Source organism: Coccidioides posadasii, chromosome 4, assembly GCF_018416015.2.
Source record: "Coccidioides posadasii str. Silveira chromosome 4, complete sequence".
Taxonomy (NCBI): domain Eukaryota; kingdom Fungi; phylum Ascomycota; class Eurotiomycetes; order Onygenales; family Onygenaceae; genus Coccidioides; species Coccidioides posadasii.
In genome coordinates this window covers 1,745,900-1,772,068 of record NC_089410.1, presented here as the reverse complement: position 1 = coordinate 1,772,068, position 26,169 = coordinate 1,745,900, and the positions used below count along the sequence as shown (strand labels likewise).

The window sequence follows — 26,169 nt, the reverse complement described above, 5'->3', positions numbered from 1 at the left end:
TCTTTGCGAGTCTTCCGTACATATACTGTAATTTCGAGAGTCCTTCGTCTTCCGCAGCTTTGTCCGTATGGGGATGATTTAGTGCGGTTCCTCCACAGTGTACTTGGTGAGCCCGTCAAATCATGTTCCACAACTGTGGCGCAGTCAATGCTGGAGACCAGGGCTGCGCTCTGATTGGTTAGCTCTGTTAGATGGGTGCTGAGTAAGCAACCTTGTTCGGAAAAGTTTTGGGAGCGGGAGCTGTCGCAGCGTCAGAAAAATTTTGTTTTGGAAGTTGGGACGACGGGAAAGCAGCCTTGCCAATTCCACCTCTTCTTTCATTAAAGGATTGTCAAGATGTCGAACATTTCTAGATCTCTCAATGTCCTTCTCAGGACCAGCAGAATCTCTCTGCAAAGACCGAGAGCCGTCAATCCTGTCCAACATGTCTTCGCTCGAGACAGACTGGTTGCTCGGGGCATGGCGACCGCCTTCGAGAGAACCAAGCCCCACGTCAATGTTGGTAGGTTGCGTAGAAGATTTAATCCGTTGTTTTCTCAGCTAATATTCAAAAGGCACCATTGGTCACGTCGATCACGGAAAGGTTGGTACCAATCCGAGCCACTGTTCGAATCTCTCCCTAACGATCTCCACAGACAACCTTGACCGCAGCCATCACCAAGCGTCAAGCAGAGAAGGGCATGGCCAGCTTCTTGGAATATGGTGCAATTGACAGGGCTCCTGAGGAGAGAAAGCGTGGTATCACTATCTCTTCTTCGCACATCGAATACCAGACAGAAAACCGACACTATGCCCACGTCGACTGCCCTGGACACGCCGATTACATTAAAAACATGATTACTGGTGCAGCCAACATGGATGGCGCAGTTGTCGTCGTTGCTGCTTCAGACGGTCAAATGTATGCAACCGAGAGCACTCCCGGATCTTGGTTTAAATGGCACTAATATAAGACAGGCCTCAAACTCGAGAGCATTTACTTCTCGCCCGTCAGATCGGTATCCAAAAAATCGTCGTCTTCGTGAACAAGGTTGATGCCATCGAGGACAAAGAGATGTTGGAGCTTGTTGAATTGGAGATGCGTGAACTCCTAACCAGCTACGGTTTCGAGGGTGAAGAAACTCCCATCATTTTTGGCTCTGCTCTCTGTGCCCTCGAAGGAAGACAACCCGAGATCGGTGTTACCAAGATTGATGAGCTCTTGCAGGCCGTCGACACCTGGATTCCCACTCCTCAGCGTGAGACTGACAAGCCCTTCTTGATGTCCATTGAGGAAGTGTTCTCTATTTCCGGACGAGGAACCGTTGTCTCCGGCCGTGTGGAGCGTGGTATCCTCAAGAAGGACTCCGAAGTTGAAATTGTCGGCGGTTCGCCCGAGCCAATCAAAACCAAGGTTACCGATATCGAAACCTTTAAGAAGTCTTGCGACGAGTCTCGCGCTGGTGATAACTCCGGCTTGCTCCTACGAGGCGTTAAGCGTGAAGATATTAGCCGTGGCATGGTCGTCGCTGTACCAGGAAGTGTCAAGGCCCATACTGAATTCTTAGTTTCGCTTTACGTCCTCACCGAAGCTGAGGGTGGGCGCAAATCTGGATTCAGCAGCAAGTACCGCCCACAGATGTTCATTCGCACTGCCGGTATGTAATACTGTGATAATTTCGTTGACATGGTACTGATTGAATTCTATAGACGAAGCGGCTCAGCTCAGCTGGCCCGGAGAAGATCAAGACAAGATGGCTATGCCAGGAGACAATATCGAAATGATTTGCACCACCTTGCACCCAGTTGCCGCCGAGGCTGGCCAGCGATTCAACATTCGTGAAGGTGGAAGAACCGTCGCTACTGGCCTTGTCACCCGTGTCATTAAATAGACAATTTGAACTACGCTCTCTCGCCATTACTACCATTTCATGTACCACTTTTATAAGCACGCATGCTAAAACAGGTGAATTCTGGGGTACCAATAAACGGAGTCTGTGTCTTGACTGTACATCATGTTAATTTTCGTGTGGGTTCATTTGCTACTTTGGTCTTTTTTACACGGGAAGGAATCTACATGTAACAATATGATATAGCTTCTCTCGACTCTTCTTGACTTGTTATTTTCACACGAATTGAATGATCTTAATTCCAGAGCTTCTATTCAATGGCATATTCCTATCGCTTTAGGTATGGCTCGTGTTTCCAAAGCCGGCAACGGCCCGGACTTCTCATCTGTAAGAAGAGATAGTCTGGTGAAGATATCCCGGAAATCAAACTTTACAATCGCAAGGTTCACATTCCATTCATTATCGCACCATCTTTGTCCTATGTTATACCCAAATAGTGATACATGATTATTTGGAGAGCCGTTTCCACGCTTCACAGTTTTGAAGCACTCCCGAAAACGAAAAGATCACCACTCGCAGTACCTGAAGTCGAGAGCAGAAAACCTGCGTGTCCGAGAACCACCGGCCGCAATTCCATAACATTGTTCGACAATTAACAGACCAGCCTTAACGCACAGATCTTCATTCTTGAATTTACCGTTTTGGGCAACGTATCCGACGCCTCCCTCAGTGCCCTCGACTTTCCTCCAACTGACACAGTTCCTGTGAAAGTGACCACGGCAGTAAGCCGCGACGGCTCTCTTTGCATCATCTTTGCTCATGCAATTTTCACCTTTTGGCTCGTGGTGGCATATTGCAGCAAGGGTGCTGGACGAAAAGGCCGCCAGCGCTACGGTGAGGGCGGAGAGGGCGTGCATGGTTAACTGGATCGGGTGCTGGCTGGCTCTCTAGGTGAGACGAGTACTGTTATATTTATCACATAGATATCATCTTACCTCGAGAAGAGGAAGCTCTTCAAAAGTGTCGGCTTGAAGTATACTGAGGGGGATAGCAGAGCTGCTTGCGGAGAATTGAACAATGATTTTTCCTGCTCAGCGGAAACCAGTGATCTTACATATCTCTCTTCACTTTCCCCCTTTTCTTCTTCTCGCTGGCAACGCCGCCCCAGGAGATACGTCAGTTGGCTTCAAATCCTCGTCTAGGAGCCACATCTCCAGAGGGGGACCTTGAGGTCGTCGTTGCATTGATTATCCAGAGGAATTTGGATACTCCATATTCTCTAAAACAATATCGAGTCAAAGATAGAAACTTTGAGCCCACTGGTGGTCCAATCATTCGCAAGATCACCAGACTTGATGGTACCCTGACGAAAGCATCCAATACATCTCTACTCCGTAGACGATGCATATTTATATGATTGGCTCGATATAATCAACAATTGTTGGTCCGTTGTTTTGAAATATTGGGTGACAGGTCGGTACGGCTGAGCCGTGTAGATAACTCACTACGACGTTTACCTGAATTTTAATCCGCAAATAAAAACTTTTTAAGTTTACGCGCGCGATTATCAGGATGCTAGAGATTATAGGCTCAACACGGCTATTGGTATATTATGGATCCACCTCCGTTGCAACAGGTGCCGTAGCATCTGATTTGTTCGGAAGAGACCGTCTGCAAGGCCAAGCGTCACCTATTTATTCCCGAAAGTCTTCCATTCCGGGGGGCTTTCATAGCACTGATTGATAGGACACGACTCTGAAGTATTTGGCCAGATTGCTATGCAACGTGTGTCCATCCTGAGACAAACTCGCATCTGCGCCATATCTTCCCGAGCTTTCGAAGGGAAAAAGTGAAATCATTCGTTTGTTCCTTCTCGGAGACATGAAGAGTATAGTACAGTCCTCCGAGTTTGAATACTGTTTAGCAGAGCCGTGTTGAACCTGAGGATTCCGGTTTTTAACCTTGAGCAATCTCCTGGTCAGCGATTTATACTCCCTCAGGATGGCTCATTAAAAACTTTAAAAAGGGCCAGCTAGCGTATTTCAACCACCAGGCAAGGTCCCCACGCAAGATATTCCACGCATCTAATCATCATAGGTTGCATTTGGAGCGTAGATCATCAAGCTTAGATGAGGTAGTCGCGTGTACAAAACAGAACACACAAGCCTTGTTTAAATTCCCAGTGAAGGGGTGATTGGCTAAAACCAAACAGTTTCGATATCCTCCCATAAATGGCATGGTACATGAGCGGAGATCACAACAGGAGCCATGCCACAATTCGTTAAGGTTGCTGAAAGAGTATCTATAGGGTCACAGGCCCAGGCTAGAGGTAAAAATAGTATAAAACTTCCATGGAAAAATTCCATCACTGTGATAACCGCGGAGTGACCTGAGCTGTATACATAGCATCATTTTTCAAACGCTTTCAGAAGGCTGTGTGAGCAAACACATGCGACTATCCATTAGCGTCAAGTCTGGCATTGATGGAGGCGGGAAACATCCACTGTTTCCCAGTATTGGGTAATAGATGGGTCAATTTCCCATAGATATTGGACTAAGCTAGGATGTATAATCGCAATGTCATGTGTGATCGTTCTGAATCTTATGTAAAGTAGGAGGAACCACAATGTCAGAGAATAGCCTTCTTGTGTGAATCAATCTATTCAATGTTTGGAAGGTGATTGCAACCAGGAGAAATAAACGATATCCACAGGGCTCTGCGAAGCAGGGCTGGTAGTCTTATTATTTGGCCAGCCGGATCTTCCAAGGAAGCATGTGGATGTCAACAAAATTTGCGAATCGCGTTTAAGATGTCAGTGGCTATAGGGTATATTTTGTCATCATATCAAGCAAATCCAAGAATTCGGTCAGGCATAATTGATATCAGCAGAGATGGCCTTCACCACATCAGAAGAAATGTGAGCCGCTTAAGGAGGACATGGGCAGAAAAGTGCCTCCTCCCCAACCGCGAACCCAGATTCATCAGTGGGTTTGAGCAAATTGTTGAAATAAGGCATGCATGTCAAAAGGCGGTTCGCAAGTCATGGTAGAAAGCAACATGAAAAGAGTAGAAATTATACTCGCCATGGAGGAAGTGAGACTGAGTGGCAAAAGAAAGTACCTGGAATAATGCCAGATTGGCGCGATCGGCGACTCGGTGAAGCGTAAGTTAGTTAAGCTCTCGGCAAGGAAGCTGGTTCGCCGAGCCTTACCAAGCCACGAGGGACAGTTAGTTAACTCGTTAACTAATAATGTAGCTAGCCGGATATAGTTAGTCAGTTATTCAACCGCGTCGCCACTCCCCCAGTTCCACCTTGATTCCCCCAAATACATTGCATCGCTGCCCAGTACTCAGTACATTTGTGTGAATTACAAACTAATCACTTGCTTTCACCTTTAATGCATTTTCACTTTTGTTATTATGGCAATATATATATATATATGTACATTTATAGTAATGCCCCATTCTTTGGAATGTGACAGCTTCCCAAGCAAAAGTGGAAGATCAAACTGTCAATATATATTCACAATAAAACCAACATTCTTTAGATACAGGACTTGCAAATTCGAACAGATACCCTTAAATATTAACAAGTGGGAGGTTGAAATACAAGAAACGGATTTTTGAAAATCAAAAACAGACCCTCACTCAATTCCTTCTTATCTTCAACTCCAGCAAACTCAGCTCTATTATCTTGCCTTCTCTGCATCCCCAGCCTTGTTGTCTGACAATGTCATAAAGCCTAGCCGTGTCTATTGGTTCAGGATTTGGGCATTGATAATACCGCGGATTTCCTCATAGTACTCGGGTGTCATGCCGGTCCAATCCATGCAAGAAGTGCCGCAGGGAATGGGTGTGGGACCTCCCGAAGTGTTGCCGTCAAGGACTGTGGCGAGTACCATGCAGCTGGTAGGCAGACCCTCCACTCGAATATCCTTTTCGTTAACGGGCCCAGTGATTGTGATGTGGCCTTTCAAAGCATCATTATAGCAGTCGTCCCAGTTATGTTGAGGCACGCCAGGAGGTGCAGGGCCCGCGCCGTCCCTTCGGACACCAAGCTCTTTTCTGAGCTCCCGGGCCATCTGTCGTGCGTGAATGTAGGCAGAACGACGGTGTTTGCAGGACTTTGTGACTGCGCAGGTGACGCCTACGCTAACTCCTCCGGAAACGACACCACCGACGACACCAGAAATGATACCGGCGCTGACTCCACTAGCGGCCACTCCAGCGGCCGCTCCAGCAGCACCTCCAGCAGCTATAGCAGCGCCAAGGCCGGCCAAAACTGGAGCGGGAACTCCCTGAAGGAAGACGAGACTGGCGAGGACGGGCGCGACGATGGTGATGGCTTTCATCTTGATCGGTTTCAGAGTGGATTTCAGAGTGAATAGGATATCTGGCGAAGTTCGATTTTGGGGACAGGAGGGTATATAGAGAAGTAATCTTTTGCAAGTGGTGAGTTGAGTGCGGACGATGCTGTTGTTGCTGGCAAGAATACTCGCAGCTAGACGGGTCAAATGCAGCCCTTTTATAGGCATCTCTTCTCTCCCAAAATGGCTTTTTGGGGAAAGCGATATGATTGTTTCAATGCCTGTCATTCAGCGAAGGATGATGATGAAACTACATTCTCCTTCGAAGGATCCAACCTGCTCAAGGAGCTGCAAATTCTCCATAGCCACAGTCCCACATTTGTCCGATAAGGGCCGAAAGTATTGCCATCCAGAAGTTACCTAATAAAGGAACTATGGGGATAGAAGCAGGTGTCTAGCACCCTATATGCGCAGAGGGGTTTCAATCCTACTGTATCCTCAGCAGAATTGTTGGTAGTTAGTTATGAGCCTAATTGTTTCCCCTGGCATACATATGAGTGTGGAATGCTGATTCCAGCACCGCGCTAAGTCATATTGCAACGAATTCAAGATCAAGTGCATGTGCAATTTCAATTTTAGTGGGATGAATAAGACGAGTGGTCTGGATTACCTAGTTTGTAGATGGAAGAAAATGATCAAAGAACAGCCACACTGCCAGAGATTGGATCGGAAATAGATGCCAGAGGTTTCATGTCTCGCATGGTTTGCCTTTGTTTAAAGATAGAATCAAATTTTGTTACTCATGCATGGGGCCAGGTAGCATCCCTCAGCTGTGCTTCTAAGGCTTACTTTTGGCTGTTTCAAATCTTCACTTTGTTAAACTTTTTCACTGGTTAAATATTAACTAGAGAAGCTAGCTAAATTTATGTAGCAAAGTGATTGAGGAACTCAGGAATCTCCAGAAGGTTAGATCCCGCTGTCACTTGCAACCACAGCACCACATCTGCACTGATGCGTAGAAGTAGCTAAGCCGACAAACACATGGGGTTTGGCCCCCGCATTGCATGAGTTCATTCTTACATTGCTGATTGAACCTGCATCAATGATGTATAAAGCCATGGTTTTGGAATCCCCCCTGAGTCTTGTCAATCCAGACGACTAGGTCACTCAATTGTTCCCACAAGCCGATGTCTTTGCGATCGTGATATAGATTACTTCTATCTCTTCTGACCCAACTCCAACTTCTGCAGCGCCCCGAATATACTCCCTACTGGTTTCATTTGAGCATCACTGTCATGCGAACCGCACTGTCATCATGCCTGCCCGTGCTCAGAATCCTTGCTTCAACGTTCATGGCGTGGAAACTCCTCAGTCTAGCCACCAACACTTCCCATCCCGCTATGGTAGTCCTTTCAGGATCTATGGAACCCGCTTTCCAGAGAGGTGATATCATCTTCCTCTCGAATTGGACTCAGCAGGTGGAAGTCGGAGATATCCCTGTCCTTTGGTTCGAGGGAAACCCATTACCGATGGTCCATCGCGCAGTGGAAGTGCAGTACGAGTAAGTATGAGCCAAACTTTGTTCCTATTTTATTTCTTCGTAGTTTTATTCATTCCCCCCCCCCCCCGGGGCGGGGGACATGCCTTCTATTCGGAGACCGAAAAGTGCAGAAGAAGATACCATGTGTTTCAGGGATTGGGGGTGGCTGACTTCTCGCCAAAGTGGGACCGGCCGACAGTTAATCATGACCAAGGGTGATAACAGCAAGCTAAGAGATGTGGCGCTGTACCCTCCTGGTCAAATATATGTGTACCGAACCCAGGTTGTTGGCGTGGTGCGAGGGTATGTGCCTTATTTGGGTTGGGTGACAATTGCCTTCAGGGAGGTTCCCTGGCTTAGGGAACTGTTGATTATTGGCATTGGTGCTATAGGGATGTTTCAAATAATGCTTGGACAGGAAGAAAAATTAACTGGGAAAGGAGGAAAGAAAGAGTAACTGGTCAACGAACATGGCTTTATCATCGATGTGTGCTGTTATTGGATTATGAAGTACCAAGCCCACAGATTGCAAACTTAATCACGTACTTCAGATAATTCGTCGTGATGCTTATGCCCAAAACATGTAACTACATAACTACATATCCATTTTTGGCTGACAAAGACTGATAAATAGAATCTGAAAGGTATATTCCACAATTAATCACTCCACGCCTACCTACTCCATATTCTGGATCCAATTACTATGCGCCTTTTCAACGGTTACTCTAAGACTTCGCATTTAACATAAGAGATTCGATCATCAACGCCTGTTTGATTGACAAACGCAACGCTTTCGGATACAACCATCTCGGCACCATCCAGAAAAACCAAGAAAAAACCCATACGAGTCCCAATACTTTCCCCACCACACGCAGTTTGGAATTCCGCCGCAGCTCCAACTCAATCCATGTGCCCTTGACTGCGTATTTCCAGAGCCTTGCCACGAGGATTTCGACCGCGACAACAACAAAATTGGCGCAGAAGAACAATATATCAAGGTGCGCAAAGCCCTCGCCCGTTCGCCATGATGCCAGGGCGTGGGCTAACCCGGACAAGAAGAAGATCCCAAAAGCTTCTACTGTCTTTGCGACACCACTGGTGAGCTGAAGATGTAGAACTCGCTGGATGATAATTCGCGTCCACTGAGAAAGCGTTGGTGTCGCGATGCGGTGCCAGAAGCGGCCCCAGAACCGACGCACAGTCCACGCATCGGCGATATTTCCGAACAATGATGGCCAGTCTTCTGGATTGTCGAGACGGAGAATGGCAACAAAGAAAATGGCCAGAATGACGTGACACGATTCGAGAAACACAAAATTAGCCCAGATCCATGAAACACTTATGAATGCGCGCAGTAGGAACTGGTGTCTGGAGATGGGATCAACATCCTCTTCATCAATGCGAATACCGAGGAGAGGTCGGATGATTGGAAGTTGATCTGGTGTGAAATCGAGAACGTTGCTGTTGGCGAAGAGATGTGCTTGAATTTTCTTGACAAGCATGCGGTCTATGATGACGATGGCGGCCACTTTAAGGCCGCTTCGGAGCGTGAAAAAGAGCAGAGATCGCCAGGGCGTAGATCCGGGGCCCGGCTGGCGGAATTTGAGGTGCCGGGGATTGTTCCAGATGCGACATGCCGCAGAGATGGTGTGTCTGTTCGGCCAGAGAATGACACTGCTGCAAGAAGCGGCAGCAGGAGTGTTATCTGGCTTTGCGACGAGCGTGTGCTTTTGCATAAACAGAATACTAGGAAGTATAAGCATGAAAATGGTGCTTGTGAAGGCTGTGTATGAATCGAGCCCTATAATACCGCCCAGTGCCTTTTTGCTGTCAATGGAAAATAATGACCAAGCTGCTAGTAGCCATGTCGGTAAGAGGAAGACGCGGTGGTATTTGGCAGGGAAATGAAGTGCTCCTGTCGTCACTATGGTAGAGGCCACGAACAGGAGGGAAGGTCTGAAGGTATTCAGCAAGAGAGAAATCAACGAAATCATTTTTCCGTTTGCTTTGCTAGTAAGAAACGATAGCTAGTTGCTGACACCAGAGAGCGAAAATGGGGGACATGGCCGATATTTGCACTGGGCGGCATGTCACAGTTATAGTCTAGCGCAGGAAGAAAAGAATACGATGAGACCGCAGGAGCATGGCTCCATGGGTGGCGTAGAATCCGATCCATCAAAATATCTCTCTGTTGGGTAGCCGCATGTAGCCCAGAGATGGGAGAGCATTTGATGTTGTAGCCCCACGTCTAGGGCAAGGTTGGTGATGGCTGTGGATATGCAGGGGCTAATCCTTTGACGTTGGTACCCCCAAAATAGAGACTGTTTCGGTTAGTAAAATAATCCCATGCAGCTTTGATTAAGACCGAAAGTCGAGAATAGTAGTCACGGCTGTACTTTGCGTCCATCAGAGATATATTAAATCGGTTGTCTCTCTTTCATATCGCATCCTCACACCAAACCTCCATTATGATCCATCTCTTAGACTGCAGCCCGAAAATTTCTTGTTGAACATCCTACGAATTTTGATCAAGTTCCCTTATTCCCGAGATGTCTTTCAAGGATTCCTCTGTGTTTACAAGACCATCGTCCGAGTATACTGGTGTGTATGAAAAGGCACCACCTGTGAGAGCTCATCGTGTGAAGCTCCTCATCATCGGGATCATCAGCGGCGTAGTAATTGGGACTGCCCTTGGTATAGGTGTTGGTGTCGGCTTGTCGGAGAGGAAATAATGAGTATGGTCGGTGGTAAGTCACATGGCGAACACCCTGTGTATGTAGTTACCGTTAATCATTATCATGATAGAATAGACGAGCATTTGAAACCGAGGCGTTTAGCCCCAGTCGTGATGACTGGTGACCTCTAGTGGATAAGGAGACGTTCGTATGATAGCGGCGGCTGCAAGTGGTGTGGACTGATCGATATCGATGGTCTTATCGAAGTGATGGTGAACTGGAGTTAGCTAGGGAGTGTGATTCTCAAGTTCATCGGCTTGAATATCTGAGGCTAGCCAATTTATTGCCACCCCATCTAATACATGGCGCCTCCGAATTTTCAAACTAGAGTGTAATCGAATCTTCGTCATGTAAAATTGATTCGCAGGCTCTTACTCAATACTCGTAGCAATGGTCCTGTTCTGGCTGTCAAGGAACCAGATCCTCATTCCCGTGATGATAGCCATGACGGCCCATCGGTCTCCCAACTCGCCCGTCTTTCCACTCCCCATGAAGCGAATGTTAAAAGGCTTGTTCATGGACCAAACCGGCTTCCACTCAAATACCGCAACAACTTCGACCTCACAGCCATCCCCCCATCCATCACTACCATTTCCTTCGAAACTGGCTGCTCCCGACCCATCCTTGGAGGAGGCCGACGTGGGACTGGAGCGAAAACGTAAGAGCTTAACCGCACGTTTTGCATAGTCTGGGTCGTCAGTCTTCAGTTTTCGCCATTCGAATCGCTCGCGTCGGAAGCCGTCACGGCCAACCTCAATCGAGAAGCGAAACACAACAGTTTTCCGGTCAGTCAAGACACTGGCGCGCATAATCTCTGTCACCGAACTTGTGTCCCCTTGCGCAGCGGGATCGATGGTCAGGTTGAGGCCCGGGCCAGACGACGGGGTTAATGGTGGAAGGGTGATAACGCTGATAGGTGATTTGAGATTCCAGCCCTTGTGCTCACTGACGACGGCCAGCGCGGGGTCCTTGTCACTCGGGCCGTTATAGAGGACAACGCAGGGTATGTTTGGCCCTTTCGAAGAAATACCAGCATGTGTTGAAGCAGTGTAAAGCTTGTGGTTGGTCGAATCGCCCAGGTGGAAGACCCGAGTGATTTTCCACTGATAATACGCACTCAAAGCAGTGGGGAACGGGTGATATGGCGAGACAGACTGGTTCATCGAGAAATGGGCAACGGGCGATACATGTTGACAGGTGGAGAATGGTTGTGATGGCGGCTCGCATGGTGAGTATGGCGGTGGTGCGGTGTCATTTTGCTCTGTCGTAGCCGCCTCTGCTTCGTTGGGGTTGCCCATATTGATGGATCGGCTGCTTTTTCGGTACGAGCTCGTCCTATCGTTAGAAGCGAGCAGGTTAAATGTTGCGCTTGTTTTTTGAACCTCAAGTTTTGAATCGGGTGGTCTGAAGCCAGAGGAGCGATACGGTGTATTCCTGCATCATGAGGGAGGACACCTCTGATTTCCGGGAGCTGCTCAGTTTTAATGCGCGACTGTTTGGCGAGAGAAGTCCAACCTGCCCAACAGTGATCCTACATATGCAGCTACAGGAGCAGCGCAATTTTGCCCTTAAATTAGAAACAGCCCGCTGCGCCACACCAGGATGTTAACTAAATATGCAAGGGGCGATTATAGCGCGAGCCAGGGTCAGCATCCAAATGGCATTGTTCCACTGAGTGGGCTTGGGGAATGGGGATATCAAAACATCATATTTCCAGCCTTATATTGAGCTGTTCAGGCCTTAAATAAATAGGGTTGGAGAGCTACCAAGAATATTAGAAACAGGAAATACGAAGTTTAACTCGAGGGGTGGTGGATATGTCTTCGGGAGAATCATCGAAGCTGCAGCTATATGACATCTGTGTCTGGGGCGGCAATTTGTTAAGGGATGACCTATTATTCAGTCGCTTAGGCGGAATTTTCGGTGAGCGACACTCTTCAGGAGCCACTTCGTCGATCTATAAGAAAGCATGGTCACTGGTGATGTTTGGCTCCGTGTGCGCTACCTTGGCTGTGCTTAGTACCTCCTGTCTGCATTCCGCTTCTTCGCCCAAATGGTCAAGAAAGACACCCAGAGAAATATGGCTCCAACAATTACCTTCTTAGGTGATAAGGCACATGCGCAATAGAAATTGAAAAGCGGTCCTCTAAAAGGATACTCAATGTCAATAGGACCACCCGGCAGCCCTGAGAAAGGAGCCTTGGCCGACGATTGTGCCAGGGCTACGGAGTATAACATGTATCATTTTTCTGTCTGCGCCTCTATGGGGGAGACCTGTCGCTCCACAGACCCGGATGCGAAGAGTATCCGCGATCACACCAATAATCCTGATCTTCTTCCAGGCGAGGTCATCCTCAATCTCTTGCAACCAAAGATGGACAAAGAAGAAGGGGGGGGAAGATGGATTGTGCGGCCGGGTGTTGCGATCCTTCTCAATTGCCCCGAAAGATAAAGCGAAACTACATTCTTGAGCCGAACGCTCCCCGGATGAGATGAATACACCAATGAGATGCTTTGGAAAAAGATATCGTCAGCATGAAGAGAAGACCGTGAGTATTGTGGATCGGTATCGTCGAGTACATCCTCAAAGATGTTATAATTATTGCACTCTATTCGTCCCTAGAGGATCTTTCCAGCATGAACTAGGTTGATTCGAGCATAGAGAAGGAAATGTCTCACGATGCCCTTCTTAAAACCCAGCAGCAGAAAGCGATTTGGAGCAATCTCAATGAAGGCTGAGGTCCAATATACAGGATACCATGTTGGGCTAGAAGGCTGATGAGTAGGACATCTGACCAGCGAAACTCCGATGTGCACCATATACTGAGAAGAGAATGACATAAAAGTGTTAATATCCTGGAAATCTCATTGAAGTCCGTGGACTGAGCTGAGTCCTTTAAAATGCCTGCCTAAAGCCCCCAGAAAAATGTTCTTTCGCCAGAATATTTAACTGAGTGCTCCGCACTCCGTATGAAATCAATCAAGATAGGGAATCCCAACACTGGTTCAACTTTATTATTGGCTCAGTTTGTTCCAAAATCCGATGCCTAATCGCAGCCGTGGAAGCCCTTGCTTCAATGATAAGCCGAGAAACTCTAATTTTGTTTGCGGATAGAGTATTGATGTTGGGTCAAAGATGTTATGGGCCTGCAAGTTTCCGTTGCATCTTCAACAAGACTCCGCAAAGATCAGTAGGCAGGGCCTCAAATAGTTATGCAAGCCGGACTTTTCGACCGCATGCTCCGGCTAATCATTGAAGTGGAATGCAAACTCTGCTTCAATGATAAATCCAGAGGTTTTCTTAGTGGGGACGCTCACCGCCCGGTTTTACGTCTCGACGATCTTGGCTGTCGAAACTTTGAGAGGATGCTTATTTTCATAGAGACATGCTTTTATCGCCACATAGAACGTGGGCTACGCAATCGAAACAAGAAATGGCCAAGCTAAAGTGCGCCCGGATCCTAAGGCTCGTTATGTCCTACTGTAGTTCGAGGTCGACTCACCCTCCGAAACCGCAAAGATTGTTTGTAGTGTTAATCCCAATCTTATACGTTCTGTCTAGCAACTTTTGGCTAGCGTAGATCGCCCCGTTTCAGGACGTGTACGGAGTAGAAAGGGCAATGTTAATATCGTGCTCGATCGGACCGATTTTGAACATGGGGTAGACGAGGTGGAACTGGAACGTGAAATCTCAGTGGATCCAAATGACGAGGTTCCTATGGAACGAAAGCGGTCCGCTCTTGCGGAGATGCACGGAAAAATCGACGCGGTTAGAAAAGTATTCAAGATCATTCCTTGCGGTTGAACCAATGGGCAGACAATCGGCGGATTTCGTAACAAGTAGGGTGGCTGCGTTTAAACTCCCGTCCCGGGAGGTTTGAGGAACGCCCTGAAGGGAGCACGGGAAGGGGTTGACGTATAGTTAATTACCACAATTATCTGACATTCACTATCACTTTACCGTGTCCTGCATCAGCGATTTCCGTCAAGTTGGGCCACCCGCGCCCAAAGTAAAGATTCCTCATCAGACGACATATAAATGCATGCACGTCGTGCTTCTTTAGGAATGTGCACTTCGTACACGCAATTGGTAAAAGGTCTCCACCAAGCACATCAGCGGTTGCAAGTAACTTATCCGCACTGCGGCATCCAACGCGTCTGGCTGGAGATCTGGTATAGCCATTGTTCCGATGGGCCGGGTTTGGGCTGACCGGGCTGGGAGAGTAAGTATGAGGCGGCCATGATGCCTTCCACGACCCGTTCGAAGGCAGCGAATGTGATTCCACATGTGCTCTCCTCTCAGGTTACACAAGAGCCCTGGGGGATTGACATCAAGTGACATTTCCATGGCAGCTAAGAGGGGGGAAGGGGGAGAGTTCTTCCGCAAGGGCAAGACAGAGTGACAAAGTGTCGCGAATTGAGTTTTGCTGCCAAGGCGGGTCGCCTATCAGGGTTTGAGTCAAACCTTGGGTGCATCGTCGCGCCTCCGCCACTCTCCCTGAGGCGTCGAGGACGGGGATGACGAAACAACCCCCTTCGGTTTTACCAGAAGATCCGAGCCAGGAACTTGCCGAAATTCGCTTGCTCAGGCCTCATGGTGAGTACAACATAAGGCGTTCGAGCAGCAAATCAGAATATGATGCCTCACTTCATCGCTGCCTCCTATTCCTGATCCAGCTAGTTTGTGTATGCTTTTTCCTTGCCCATTCTCCCTGGAATCCAACAATCTCTCTGGCCCCAGAACGACCCTTCTCTCTTCAAGCCCATTTGTTTTCTCTCCTTCAGGGGTTTAGGAATCTCTCAAGTCTTCTCAGAGGTTGGTGTATGCACATTTCTTTCCCAATCATCCGCATGCAGATTTAGGTTGTGCATGATGCGGGCTTGATGATTTGGAATCTTTATTAGTCGCATTCTAAAAGGTCTCGAGCTTGGAAGCTTTTCTTCACGAGGTCCGCCCAGTGTCCCATTTTGGTGCGAAACAGCCGGGTTTGAAAGGGGAAAAAAGGAACAAGGAAGAGCCCAAAAAAGATTTGTCAATCATGTCGACCACAACCTTGACGGATTCGCTGTGGCAGCGATCGAAGAAGAAAATTCCGCTCTTGGGGCGCATTTCGAAACTGAAAAATGGTGAGTGTTGCACCCCCTTCAATTATTCGCTTCCGAAGCTTTTGGAATTTTTTTTTTTTTCCCTTTTGCTCCATTTTGTCAAGTTTCTATTCGCTGTTGGTCGACTAGGGACTCGTGGGGTCTCCATCTATTAATCTCCTTACGAGTTGCCCAGAGAGCAACCCCAGCCGCACAGATCAGGCGCCGCGGCGGGTTGATCCTCTCTATGAAATCACCCTCGACGCATCCTCACCGGCACCTTGATCGTGTTACGATGTGGAACTGTGCTTTTGATTTTTTCTTTTTGTCCGCCAACGATGCCAATCCCTCTATGCCTCGTGGTACACATCATGGTTCCGGATCGGCCTGTGTTATATTATTTTCACTATAGTGGCATGATGTTGAAGGTTTAATAGGCACACTCACGGCTGAAAACGAAACCGACGCAGCAAAGGCTGCGCATGCGCGACGGCGGGAACAGGTCAGGAGAGCCCAGCGGTGAGTACATAGTTGTGAGACAGCTCCGCGGATCACGGCCAGGGTTCTTATAATTTTCTATACTGCCAGCAATCACCGAGAGAGAAAGGAAAATTATATCAAGGCCCTCGAACGGGAGTTTCGTACCTTGCGCGATGAGGAGGATTCCATAACGATGGAGACGCAGAAAATAGTGGACGAGAACAAGATACTTCGTGATATCATGCTTGCGAATGGAATCCCATTTCCGGGAAAGGCCCAAGCTCCAAGTGCCCAGACTCGACCACCCACTATCGTTAGGGTGATTGGGAATCCCGGTGATGAGCAGCGCTTACAAGTTTCTGTGGATGGTGCTCTCGACAAGCCACGGATATTCCCGCCAGATCCCATAGATCTAGACAGCCGAAAGATGCCAACTCCAGACCAAACTCCCTGTTGCCTGCAACCCGCCATTACGAATGACTCTCCGAATGCCGCCTCACAAAGCCCTCCGAACCATACTGTAGGACCAAATCATTGCAACCATGCAGTGCTGCCAACGTCTTCCCAAGGTCATCCCCTCGGATTAGATGCCACGCAAGTTGGAGTTGATTTTGTTCTCTTGTACATTCACCCTACCCCCCCCCCAACCAAAAAGTAAATCAGGACGGTTGCTGACTTAGTTATTGGAAAAGCTTGGAACGCCACTGCTTACAACATGCAAGGACATCTTGTGCAAAGTCCCCATTCTCTGGTCACATTCTTACTTTCCAAACACCATTGCTTGCCAATGGTCCGGATGTACTTCGTGATAATGACACATGGGAGATTCCCGCCTGCCATCTTGATCGGCTTTTTGACCTCGCTGGTGCGTTGAACCTTGAAGGTGATATAACTCCAGTGCAAGCATGGAATAGGATTAAACAGCACTCCTTGTTTCACAAGCTTAATGCGGAAAATTTGCGAAATTTGACTGTACAGCTGAGAAAGGAAGTCCAATGTTTTGGGTATGTGTGATTCCTGAGTATTCTTGGGTGTTCTAGGCTGCTTTACTCTGGAGATGGTGCTGACAGATGACTTTCAATTAGGTTCGGAGCTGTGCTTGATGAACAACTGTTCAATATGTATTTGGAACAGGCCTTCCGTTCACTCTAAGTATCAAAGCATAGCCTCACAATGTTTCTTTTGTTATTTTTTCTTTCTTTTCTTCAGATGGAGTATATGGAGTTTCTTCATTTGCTTGCTTGGTGTTTTAGAGCAAGCGACCCAAATTGCAATTTTCATCCTAATTGTTTCAGGCAAAACTCTGGTGACATCATTTCAAGGATCCGCATTGTCAGATTCCCCTGAAGATTCTTTTTCTTTCTCTTGCCTTGTTTGCTTCCTGGGGAAAATTTTTTTTTTATTTCAGTATTGTTTCTGGAATCACATTCACAAAGGTTTCATATGTATCAGATAGCCAAGAACAGCCATTTCCTTTTGCTTGATTATACCCTGCATCGCGCCTATATCTCCCATCTTGTTGCATGCTTAACCTCAAAAGCAGCTAGATAGTCCCTTATTTCCTTATACCTCTCAAATGTTTCGGTTTGCGCGAAATCAACATGATGTGCAATGTTGCGCCACCCAGAGAATAATACAAACTCGTCTTTCTCCGCACCATCCTTCCCAGATTCCTGTTCACGATCGATCCTCCACCCTCCACAGATTGGCTGGGGGGCCGTGAATTCGACCAGGGACTGCTTATTCTTCTCGAATGTAGCCACAAAACTATCCTTCTTCCCCGCGGCTATGAAATGTCTCACAATCGCAACTATTGGTGCTGAGAATGGCATGATGCCTTCTGAACCTTCCTTGGTCGCCAGCTGGTCAATGTCCAAATGAAACATCCACTCCACGGTAAGCAAATTCTCTAAAGCTTCTAACAATGCCTGGTTTTTTTCTGAGGGAATCCATTGATCGACATGCTGGGTGAGGCTGGTCCAGTTGCCGATGATGTAAATATAAGAAGGGTCTTCGACCTGCGTAAAGAAGTGGAATGGGTAGCCAGTGAACGATTCCATAGCGTGCTTTGCGGATCGGAGGGAGGACTGAAGAGCGGCATTGTCGACAGTGATTGTGGGTTTAAGATGAAGAAGGGCAAGCTCAGTGAGAGGCATAATTGCTTAGGTTTCCGGTTGAGATTTTCGCTCAACTTGTGTTTTGAGGATGGATATCAGATTTACTCGAGGAAGATTGGACAGGCGTTTGGAGATTTAAATTCACACGGTTTCCGTCGTCTCAGGACGTAAAATTCTTTCGCAAATATATACTCCTCCGTTCTGTCCCTAGATTCGATACTTTGTGATTTTGGTGTTCCGAGTATGCTTCTCAAAATTCGGGTTTCGAAATCGGTGGCCTCACATTAACTGGAACTGCCTGAGTTCGGGATGCCAAGGTTTCGCCCCGTTTGCCCAAAGGAGGCTCCGGGTGCACGATATTGAACAGGCTCACCTGGAATGATTGGCAAATGTATGGGAATAAAATAGGAACCAATGTAATATTTTTGAGAAAGGCCTCGTAGAAGAAGAAGAAGAAGACGAAGAAGACAAAGTTATCCTCATGAAATACTGTGTCCAGGGCCCAATTTTGACGTATGCTTTGTTGCCTAGTAAGCCCAGAACAACGGCAGCGTTGCTTGATAATTGGTCATGATTAAGCTTGAGGATGCACCACATAAGCTGAATTGCACACTAACCAAGTAAACACGCTATTCTAGAAAACATTGTTTCCACCTGCATCTCATTTCGCAAACTCAAGCAAGCAATCACCCCACCACACACATATTCATTGTCCTAGTTCACTAGCTGTTTAGTAGTGTGCTAACTACAGTAGTCAGATGGCGCACAACAAGCAGAATAAAAGAAAGGCTCATCAAGGGTTGTGGCTCCCCTTGTGTGAACTGCCACTTCAGTCCATACAAGACATAACAGAAAAGCTGATCCCCTTATGGTTTCTTCCCCCATCCCCCCCCTCCCGGGGGGTTTCCTGGTTGTGATGTAACTAGCTACCCTATTCTCAACAGCTAAAGCCTCACATTTAATAGATTAATAGCTTTGAAACTGCTCCTTACATACCCATGTACTCTGTATAGGTGTCTGCTGTGTGGTTGTCTTTCACAGGACTCCCATTACTGCACTTTCCACAGTCTTAAAACCTCCCTGGTTGTCAATGAGACCTCACCAGAAACTACTAATAGACTGATAAAGCAAAGTGTCACAAGCAAACAGGGCATACTGCTTAACAGCCTTGAAGGCCCACAACCATGCATATGTCTGGCGTCACTAAGCTGAAGGTTTAAAGCTTGGGTGGTTCGAACCCCACTCCCGGTCTTGTTCCGGGAGGCAACCAGCGGGGGCGACGGCTCGAGGGCAGTACTGTAGTTACTCAATCCAAACGGTGGACGGATTGGGTATGGTGGAAAACTGGGCCGCGTCCGATAACTCTGTAGTAACCCCTTACTTACAGGTAATAACTACATGCTTGTTGCCCACAGTATCTCTGCGCCCAAAATACCTTATCAGCTCTGCAACATTATTGCAGATTAAAGTAGTTTCTCTTTGCATAATTGCATTTATATCAACTTGAGCTATATGTAAATCGATCACCATTATATTATGCAAATAGGAGAACCCGGGCTATTAACGAACCTTTCTCGTGGCAGTTTACACCCACCTCACGTTCTCCATTAGGCAAAAAGATCTGGGATAAACTAGACTCATTTTGAAAGTAAAAATAATGGATATGGATCCCTGGGTAGCAAGTATGTAGGGTTGAGGTTCAATATTGTCCCCCAGACATCTGCCAAAAACGATCTCTTAGACTAGGCAACAGCGAAAGCTGATTGAACTAGCTCTTTCATATGTCGATCAAACTTTTGATCTGCTCTGGGGGTTGAGCAACGGAAATCTTCGCGTCGACTCGTCCGTCTTGACCCGAAATATTCCAGGCGACTCCGTACACGAGGCCGATTTCAGTCCTAGGAATAGGGTTGGGGCATCTGTAGGTGCCACTGCTTACCATTCCTTCGAGCGGCTGCTTGTTGTAACTTGACGGAGAGAGAGAAAAGTTGAGCCTCTGGGTCAGGATAAGAGGTCTCTCGTCCACGTATCTTATTGACTTTTCTCTGGCTCTGGACTCTTCCATCGCGATTGCCAGTGAGTGATAATGAGCAGTTTGGTCTATACGGAGGAACTATCGGAGGACTACCGTAGCGACGGCGTAATGAAATTCCCGATAAGCAGGAATTAGTAATTGGTAGAATGGATGAGTCCGCATCGGAGCCAAGGCGCAATTTCTGCCGATTCGTGAATCACAGTTCTCCGTAACCAACTTCTCGGGCTCAATCCAGCCCTACGAAAGCCATCACCGGATCGTCACTCCATCCGGCTTCACTGGGCTCCTCGTTAGAAAGCTGAGAATGTAGCCAAGAGTCTAGTTAGCGGGCTGGAACCTGACAAGTAATCCTCCACGTCATTATTAGATTGCTTCTCTACTTCCGCCAAAGTGACAACCTATTGACGTCGAACGGACGAATTCGTCCGGTGGTCTTTCTCATCATGACTCCTCCAGCAAGATGTCGGGGTTTCCGAATGGAATCGACGGAGAACTGCTTCAATGGCTTCTCAATATATAAGAGCGGCTGTTACGTCGCTTCATCGTCCATCATCATCGAGTAAGGAGCCGGCAACGGAAACTATTTCAAGCCCTTTTATCAAGAGCTCCTCGAAAAGGAAAACCCATCTTTTCAATTTTTTCCCACCAAAAAGTTATCGTTTCTCTTTATAACATCATGGGTCTGAGCATAGCGGACTCGGTGACCCCAAGGCCCAGTACCTCATCTGGCACCACGGTGCAAGGCGACTCGGATCCAATGTCGCTCAAATCGGGGGAAACCACCCAGCAATCTCGCGATTTTGCCGGCGCTCCAGAAGAAGAGAGGAGTATCGAAGATGCGGCGGATGATGGAATGGAATACCCAGGCCCCCTGGCCACGTTCTTTATCGTCATTGCCCTGATTCTGGCGGTCTTTCTGATGGCACTGGATATGACGATCGTTGCCACTGCAATCCCAAAGATCACCGACCAGTTTAAGTCGCTGGACCAGGTTGGCTGGTACGGCTCTGCATTCTTCCTCACGATCGCTTCCTTCCAGTCCACATGGGGTAAAGGGTACAAATACTTTCCCCTAAAGTCGGTGTTTATGCTTTCGATTTTCGTTTTTGAATTGGGGTCCTTGGTATGCGCCGTCGCTAATAATAGCACGACCTTGATCGTTGGACGAGCCATTGCTGGTGCTGGTGCTTCTGGACTGGCGAGTGGCGCGTACACTATCATCGCCTTTGCTGCAACCCCCAGTCGACGGCCTGCATATACCGGTATCCTTGGAGCAACCTACGGCATTGCTAGTGTCATTGGCCCTCTCTTGGGAGGTGTTTTTACCGACAAAGTATCCTGGCGCTGGTGGTAAGTGTCTTGTGGAAAATTACAGTGAAATAATCACCTAGATAGCACGGGCCTGACAGCGGATGAAATCTAGTTTCTATATCAACCTTCCTATTGGTGCTGTCAGTATTGTGATTTTGATTCTGGTCTTCGAGGCACCGACCGCTGCTGCACCGGCTAAAGCGACATTGCGAGAAAAGCTTCTCCAAATGGATCTAGTGGGGACATCGATCATCATGTGTGCCGTGGTGAGCTTCCTGCTGGCTTTGCAGTGGGGTGGAGTCACGAAGCAATGGTCCGATGCTAAGGTGATTGGCACGCTGGTGGTTTTCGGTATGCTGGTCATCCTATTCGTGATCAACGAGTGTTGGATGGACGAAAGAGCTCTCCTTCAGCCAAGATTGTTGAAGAACCGCGACATTCTTGTTTCATTGCTCTACGTCTTCTTCTTTGCGGGACCCTTCTTCGTTTTGGTCTATTACCTGCCGATCTATTTCCAGTCGATTAAGCACGCTTCCGCAGCCCAGTCCGGGATCCGCAACCTCCCGTTCATTTTAGCAACCAGCATATGCTCAATTATTTCTGGCGGACTGATCACTGTTTTTGGACAATACTCTTACCTCATGATCGCCGGATCCGGCATTGCTACAATCGGCAGTGGGTTAATCTACATGTTCGACATGGACACGCCAACCGGGAAGTGGATCGGATATCAAATCTTCGTGGGGATCGGTGCAGGCCTTGCTATCCAGATACCTGTTATCGTCAATCAGGCGCTCGTCGCCTCTTCAGATCTGGCCAGTGTCACTGCGATCACAATGTTCTTACAGACGATGGGCGGTGCCATTTGGGTGTCGGCCGGACAAGCCGGTTGGGTGAACAAACTCCTCCAGAAACTCCCTCAAGTTGCACCTAACGTAAGACCGGATTTAGTGGTTGCCACTGGTGCTGCTGAACTTCACAAAGTCTTTGGATCGGAGGATCTTAATGGCGTGTTGATTGCCTATATGGATGGATTGAAGGTTGTGTTTATTATCTGCGTTACGACCGCTGGTGTGAGCTTCACCATTTCCTTGTTTGCCAGGCCCAGAAACATCAAGGGGAAGGCAACAATGGGAAGTGTGGCCTAAAGAGGCCATTAACTGCACGTTTTGGGCTGGTGTTTAAAATTAGCGGTAAGGAGTATATGAGAGACTCTACTGATGTTTATGATGCATTTCTGACTGTACATATTTTATCCATTGGAGTAACCCTTAGTTAGAGCGAGCGAATAGAATAGAGAGCTGCAGGTGGGATTCTATTGGAACCTTAGGTACGGAGTACCTATCTTCAGTGCACGGAGCAAAAAATGGTCCGAGTCCCACATGATGGATGGACTCAAACTCCGTACGGAGGAAAAGGGGATTTCGTCTAATCTAGGCACTGATGAGCTCTGCAAGCGCTTGGCTTACGTAACCCCTAACAAATAATAGCCTCGGACGAGAAATCGGACGTTTGCCCGGACAAAATTCGTCCGAAACGCCCGAATGCTGAGATTAGGAAACGAGCTCAGAAGCCCTTGTGGGACAGGTTTGCGACGGACTTTATGAGCATCATGATGCCCGTTTTCTTTCATGGCAGCTTCCTCCTGTTCCGGAGTCAAGCTGCATATGATCTCCCATGGTATCCCTCCCAATGAAGTAGAGAGTTAATCTCAGCATTCCAGCTTGGGTCTACTCCGGACCTATTTTTGTCCCTCTCGACCGCAATATAGAACTACGCCCTTCTCCAAATGGATCCCTTCATATACCACTCGGGGTCTAAAGCCCTCTCGAGCTTTCCCCCAGCAACCTCTGATATTCAGCCGCCTCGCAAAAAAATGAGGAAGGGGACAAAGAGCTGTGTTGAATGTATGTGGCAGTTATCTGTATCTACGTATATCTTGTTCCTTTTCCTCGGGCTTGTTCTGATACCTCCCCATCCAGGTCGACGTCGCAAGATCCGATGCACATTTAGTTCTTCGCGGCCCGCACGCTGCAATGAATGCTTTTCGCGAGGAGTGAATTGTATCGACCAGGAGCATGCGCCCGTAAACCTAAATAAGTCGCAATCCCGAACAGCTGAGCCATCGTACAGTTTACGAGAACGTGTCGCGGTTCTAGAGAGCACGGTGGAAGACATCCTTAGACAGCTAGGAGAGGAAAGGGGGAAGCATTTGCACGGTGGGCTGCTTAAGTCCTCGTTCGGTTGGTCTTGTTTTTTCTGATTTTGTTGAGCCCATAACTATTACGGCGCTGACTGTTCATTCTGGTAGCTTCGGCATCGCATAATGACTACTCCACGAATTGTGCTCCGACGCCGCCAGAGTCCGCTGACTCGGCGCCAAAAGGTCAGAATGAGCAGGCGCCCTTATTGTCACTCTTCGATAATCACGTCGTCTCCCGATCTGCAGTTCCTGGGGAAAATCATGAATCTCTTTCGATGCAACGCGAGTCCCCAAAATATGCAGCCTTAAGATCTTTACTACTCTCACTAATGCCACCGGTCTCGGACATGCAGAAGATTCTGCAGACTTTCCCCTATCTGCACGGTGGTCTACTAAAGCAGTACCCTGAAATTTGCGGCGATAATCTATCACGCTTTCTTGCCGATAGGTCGGGAGTTGCAAGCCCAGAAGCATTGGGCGACCTCGCCAAGCTCCTTATCCTTCTCGTTATGGCTATTGATCAATCGCCTGCTTCATTCAATTTTCACGATCTCCAAGTCCCTCTCTCTGCAATTAGTTTTACCCACAACGTCCTCTCCACTGTAGATCGTATGATTTTCAGCGATGACGATATCGCATCCACTGTCTCTGGGATTGAGTGCTTGCTTTTCGCCGGAAAGCACTACATGGTTGGGGGACGACCTCGGAGAGCCTGGCGGCTTTTTCGCCGGGGTATCGAATCTGCCCAATTACGTGGTTTGCACTTGTCAATGAACCGAGCGCTACCTCACAATGACAGAATGAGCTTGCGACATTTATATATTTGGTGTTCATTGGTGTGCTGTGACAGATATATGAGTCTCATACTGGGCCTTCCTTACGCCGTTCCCGACCGCTTTGTCGCCCCTCATATGCAGCTTTTAGAAAAGACTGCATTCTTTGAAACCTCTGAGGGTTATGTTTATCGACTATGTCTCTTTTATGGCGGGATAATCGATAGAAATCAAGACCCAAACAACCTATCGCTTCCGAAGACACTCCAGCTTGATCGGGAACTCAGTGAGCTCTCAGCTCCATTCCGCCAGGGTAGCTTAGATGTAGAGCCTAACCCAGGGCCTGGTGACGTGCTTTTATGCCACTTTGTGCACAATTTTACCCGTGTGATGCTTCACCTTCCGTTTGTTCTAAACTCGGATTCAGACGCTGGGTCTCGGTACTGCCGCAATGCTGCGCTTGAATCCTCGCGGAACTGCATTAAATTCTACCAGAAAATTCGAACTGATGCCGGCCTGCAGTACACTGCGTGCAAGATGATTGACTTTCAGATGTTTACTGGCGCGATGCTTCTTGGAATTCATCTGCTTGGAGTGCTCAAAATGCCGCAGCACATAACGCTGGAGGATGCGGAGGACTGGCAAATGCTGAGACAGGCTGCCCGGCTCTTTCGAGAGATTTCTTCTGGTCCATACGGCACCGTGGCAGCGCAGTGCGCGAACGTTCTTGAGATGCTATGTGGCTCCCCTGAAGCCCCAAAAGAATGCCGAAATGGCTCTCAGAACGGGTGCAAGGTTACTATCCCGTATTTTGGAACGTTCTATCTTCGCCCCGGGAGGAAGTTTGGACTACCAGAATCTTGCCAGCAGGCTTATTCACCTGGATCTGTTCAACACACTGGCCGTTCCGATATCGACTCAAGGGATTACATCACGCCCTCAACAGCGACACCTGTTTCAGATGTCCCGCGCACTGGGCGGTCTGGAGATGGCCAATCTCCATTCTTAGATGATCGATTTGTGTCCTTCGAAAACATTCTTGCCCTCCCCAACGTTGATTTTGACGTGAGCAAGATTCCTAACGTGGATGAAGACATGCGCGGGTGGCGGATGGATCCCAGCTTGGGCTTGGATCTCTGTCTTGATCAAGGATGGAATCTGGATTGGTTGGATCCCAGTAGTCTTCCAAGTCCACCATCATAAAGGAGCGTGCTGGCTTAGATCTCCTTGTTTTTGGCATCTGATACCCAAATGTTTGATCTGTGATTATGTACGGAGTACGGAGTGTATACACTTGATCTTCAACTGAACTACGGAGCAAATCATGAGACTAATCGTTACATACCTGCAGCCGAACTTCCTCAGGCAGTCTATTGGGCAAGTGTTGTGGTTTGCCCAATTTTCGCAAAGTCATACGTGACAATATATGGACAATTGCTCCGTACTTATCTCCATTTGACTGGTCACAGCAATCAAAGTAGTGTTTCAAACGAATCGCCCTGGATCGAGCTCTTCTTGAAGTCTAAAAGTGCCAGGATGGCACCATTCCTTAAATAGTTTAGCGCCCCATAACACAACCTGCCCCAGTGGCTCCAGAACTGGCATCACCAGACACTCCCTGACCGATAAACAGTCAAATCACAGCCTACTCCCATCCACAGATGGCGACAGGCTATTTTCCTTTCTCTCATTGCCCTTGATGACTGATAGTACCTCTAAGCATATACCATCTTTGCATCTTGCGGAGGCAGTTTCG

The 26,169-nt window shown here is 47.9% G+C and overlaps 11 protein-coding genes across 11 annotated transcripts; 6 read left to right on the top strand and 5 right to left on the bottom strand.

Moving 5' to 3' along the window:
* Positions 1–258: 258 nt before the first annotated feature.
* TUF1 (translation elongation factor Tu) lies at positions 259–2,133 on the top strand. Its single transcript, XM_003066957.2, has 5 exons — positions 259–502; positions 555–583; positions 636–898; positions 955–1,634; positions 1,687–2,133. The coding sequence occupies exons 1-5, from the start codon at positions 337–339 to the stop codon at positions 1,866–1,868; spliced, it is 1,320 nt and encodes a 439-aa protein (XP_003067003.1). The 5' UTR covers positions 259–336; the 3' UTR covers positions 1,869–2,133.
* Positions 2,134–2,261: 128 nt separating this feature from the next.
* D8B26_007421 (uncharacterized protein) lies at positions 2,262–3,074 on the bottom strand. Its single transcript, XM_066125534.1, has 3 exons — positions 2,941–3,074; positions 2,822–2,882; positions 2,262–2,765 (listed from the first exon to the last, which is right to left on the bottom strand). The coding sequence occupies exon 3, from the start codon at positions 2,741–2,743 to the stop codon at positions 2,393–2,395; it is 351 nt and encodes a 116-aa protein (XP_065981617.1). The 5' UTR covers positions 2,744–2,765; positions 2,822–2,882; positions 2,941–3,074; the 3' UTR covers positions 2,262–2,392.
* A 2,347-nt stretch (positions 3,075–5,421) lies between these two features.
* Positions 5,422–6,369, bottom strand: D8B26_007420 (uncharacterized protein). Its single transcript, XM_003066956.2, has one exon. It carries the CDS (start codon positions 6,360–6,362, stop codon positions 5,580–5,582), a length of 783 nt encoding a protein of 260 aa, XP_003067002.2. The 5' UTR covers positions 6,363–6,369; the 3' UTR covers positions 5,422–5,579.
* Positions 6,370–7,429: 1,060 nt separating this feature from the next.
* D8B26_007419 (uncharacterized protein) lies at positions 7,430–8,131 on the top strand (the record flags this gene model as incomplete). The annotated part of the gene is made up of 2 exons (XM_066125533.1): positions 7,430–7,695; positions 7,858–8,131. 2 exons carry the CDS (start codon positions 7,430–7,432, stop codon positions 8,129–8,131), a joined length of 540 nt encoding a protein of 179 aa, XP_065981616.1.
* Positions 8,132–8,399: 268 nt separating this feature from the next.
* D8B26_007418 (uncharacterized protein) lies at positions 8,400–9,437 on the bottom strand (the record flags this gene model as incomplete). The annotated part of the gene is made up of 1 exon (XM_003066954.2): positions 8,400–9,437. One exon carries the CDS (start codon positions 9,435–9,437, stop codon positions 8,400–8,402), a length of 1,038 nt encoding a protein of 345 aa, XP_003067000.2.
* Positions 9,438–10,223: 786 nt separating this feature from the next.
* Positions 10,224–10,406, top strand: D8B26_007417 (uncharacterized protein; the record flags this gene model as incomplete). Its single annotated transcript, XM_066125532.1, has 1 exon — positions 10,224–10,406. The coding sequence occupies one exon, from the start codon at positions 10,224–10,226 to the stop codon at positions 10,404–10,406; it is 183 nt and encodes a 60-aa protein (XP_065981615.1).
* Positions 10,407–10,533: 127 nt separating this feature from the next.
* On the bottom strand, positions 10,534–11,778 carry D8B26_007416 (uncharacterized protein). The gene has a single exon (XM_003066953.2). It carries the CDS (start codon positions 11,705–11,707, stop codon positions 10,781–10,783), a length of 927 nt encoding a protein of 308 aa, XP_003066999.2. The 5' UTR covers positions 11,708–11,778; the 3' UTR covers positions 10,534–10,780.
* A 3,415-nt stretch (positions 11,779–15,193) lies between these two features.
* Positions 15,194–17,126, top strand: D8B26_007415 (uncharacterized protein; the record flags this gene model as incomplete). The annotated part of the gene is made up of 5 exons (XM_066125531.1): positions 15,194–15,536; positions 15,932–16,013; positions 16,083–16,595; positions 16,667–16,978; positions 17,060–17,126. The coding sequence occupies exons 1-5, from the start codon at positions 15,449–15,451 to the stop codon at positions 17,124–17,126; spliced, it is 1,062 nt and encodes a 353-aa protein (XP_065981614.1). The 5' UTR covers positions 15,194–15,448.
* A 56-nt stretch (positions 17,127–17,182) lies between these two features.
* On the bottom strand, positions 17,183–18,182 carry D8B26_007414 (uncharacterized protein). Its single transcript, XM_003066952.2, has one exon. It carries the CDS (start codon positions 18,128–18,130, stop codon positions 17,477–17,479), a length of 654 nt encoding a protein of 217 aa, XP_003066998.1. The 5' UTR covers positions 18,131–18,182; the 3' UTR covers positions 17,183–17,476.
* A 2,620-nt stretch (positions 18,183–20,802) lies between these two features.
* D8B26_007413 (uncharacterized protein) lies at positions 20,803–22,585 on the top strand (the record flags this gene model as incomplete). The annotated part of the gene is made up of 2 exons (XM_003066951.2): positions 20,803–21,476; positions 21,550–22,585. The coding sequence occupies 2 exons, from the start codon at positions 20,803–20,805 to the stop codon at positions 22,583–22,585; spliced, it is 1,710 nt and encodes a 569-aa protein (XP_003066997.2).
* A 641-nt stretch (positions 22,586–23,226) lies between these two features.
* D8B26_007412 (uncharacterized protein) lies at positions 23,227–25,616 on the top strand (the record flags this gene model as incomplete). The annotated part of the gene is made up of 3 exons (XM_003066950.2): positions 23,227–23,344; positions 23,420–23,680; positions 23,749–25,616. 3 exons carry the CDS (start codon positions 23,227–23,229, stop codon positions 25,614–25,616), a joined length of 2,247 nt encoding a protein of 748 aa, XP_003066996.2.
* Between the last annotated feature and the right edge of the window lie 553 nt (positions 25,617–26,169).

Coding starts and splice junctions, on each gene's coding strand:
- TUF1 (XM_003066957.2), top strand. CDS start 337: ATGTCGAACATTTCTAGATCTCTCAATGTCCTTCTCAGGACCAGCAGA. Junction 503..554: donor CAAGCCCCACGTCAATGTTG/GTAGGTTGCGTA, acceptor AATATTCAAAAG/GCACCATTGGTCACGTCGAT. Junction 899..954: donor GCTGCTTCAGACGGTCAAAT/GTATGCAACCGA, acceptor AATATAAGACAG/GCCTCAAACTCGAGAGCATT.
- D8B26_007421 (XM_066125534.1), bottom strand. CDS start 2,743: ATGCACGCCCTCTCCGCCCTCACCGTAGCGCTGGCGGCCTTTTCGTCC.
- D8B26_007420 (XM_003066956.2), bottom strand. CDS start 6,362: ATGCCTATAAAAGGGCTGCATTTGACCCGTCTAGCTGCGAGTATTCTT.
- D8B26_007416 (XM_003066953.2), bottom strand. CDS start 11,707: ATGGGCAACCCCAACGAAGCAGAGGCGGCTACGACAGAGCAAAATGAC.
- D8B26_007414 (XM_003066952.2), bottom strand. CDS start 18,130: ATGCCTCTCACTGAGCTTGCCCTTCTTCATCTTAAACCCACAATCACT.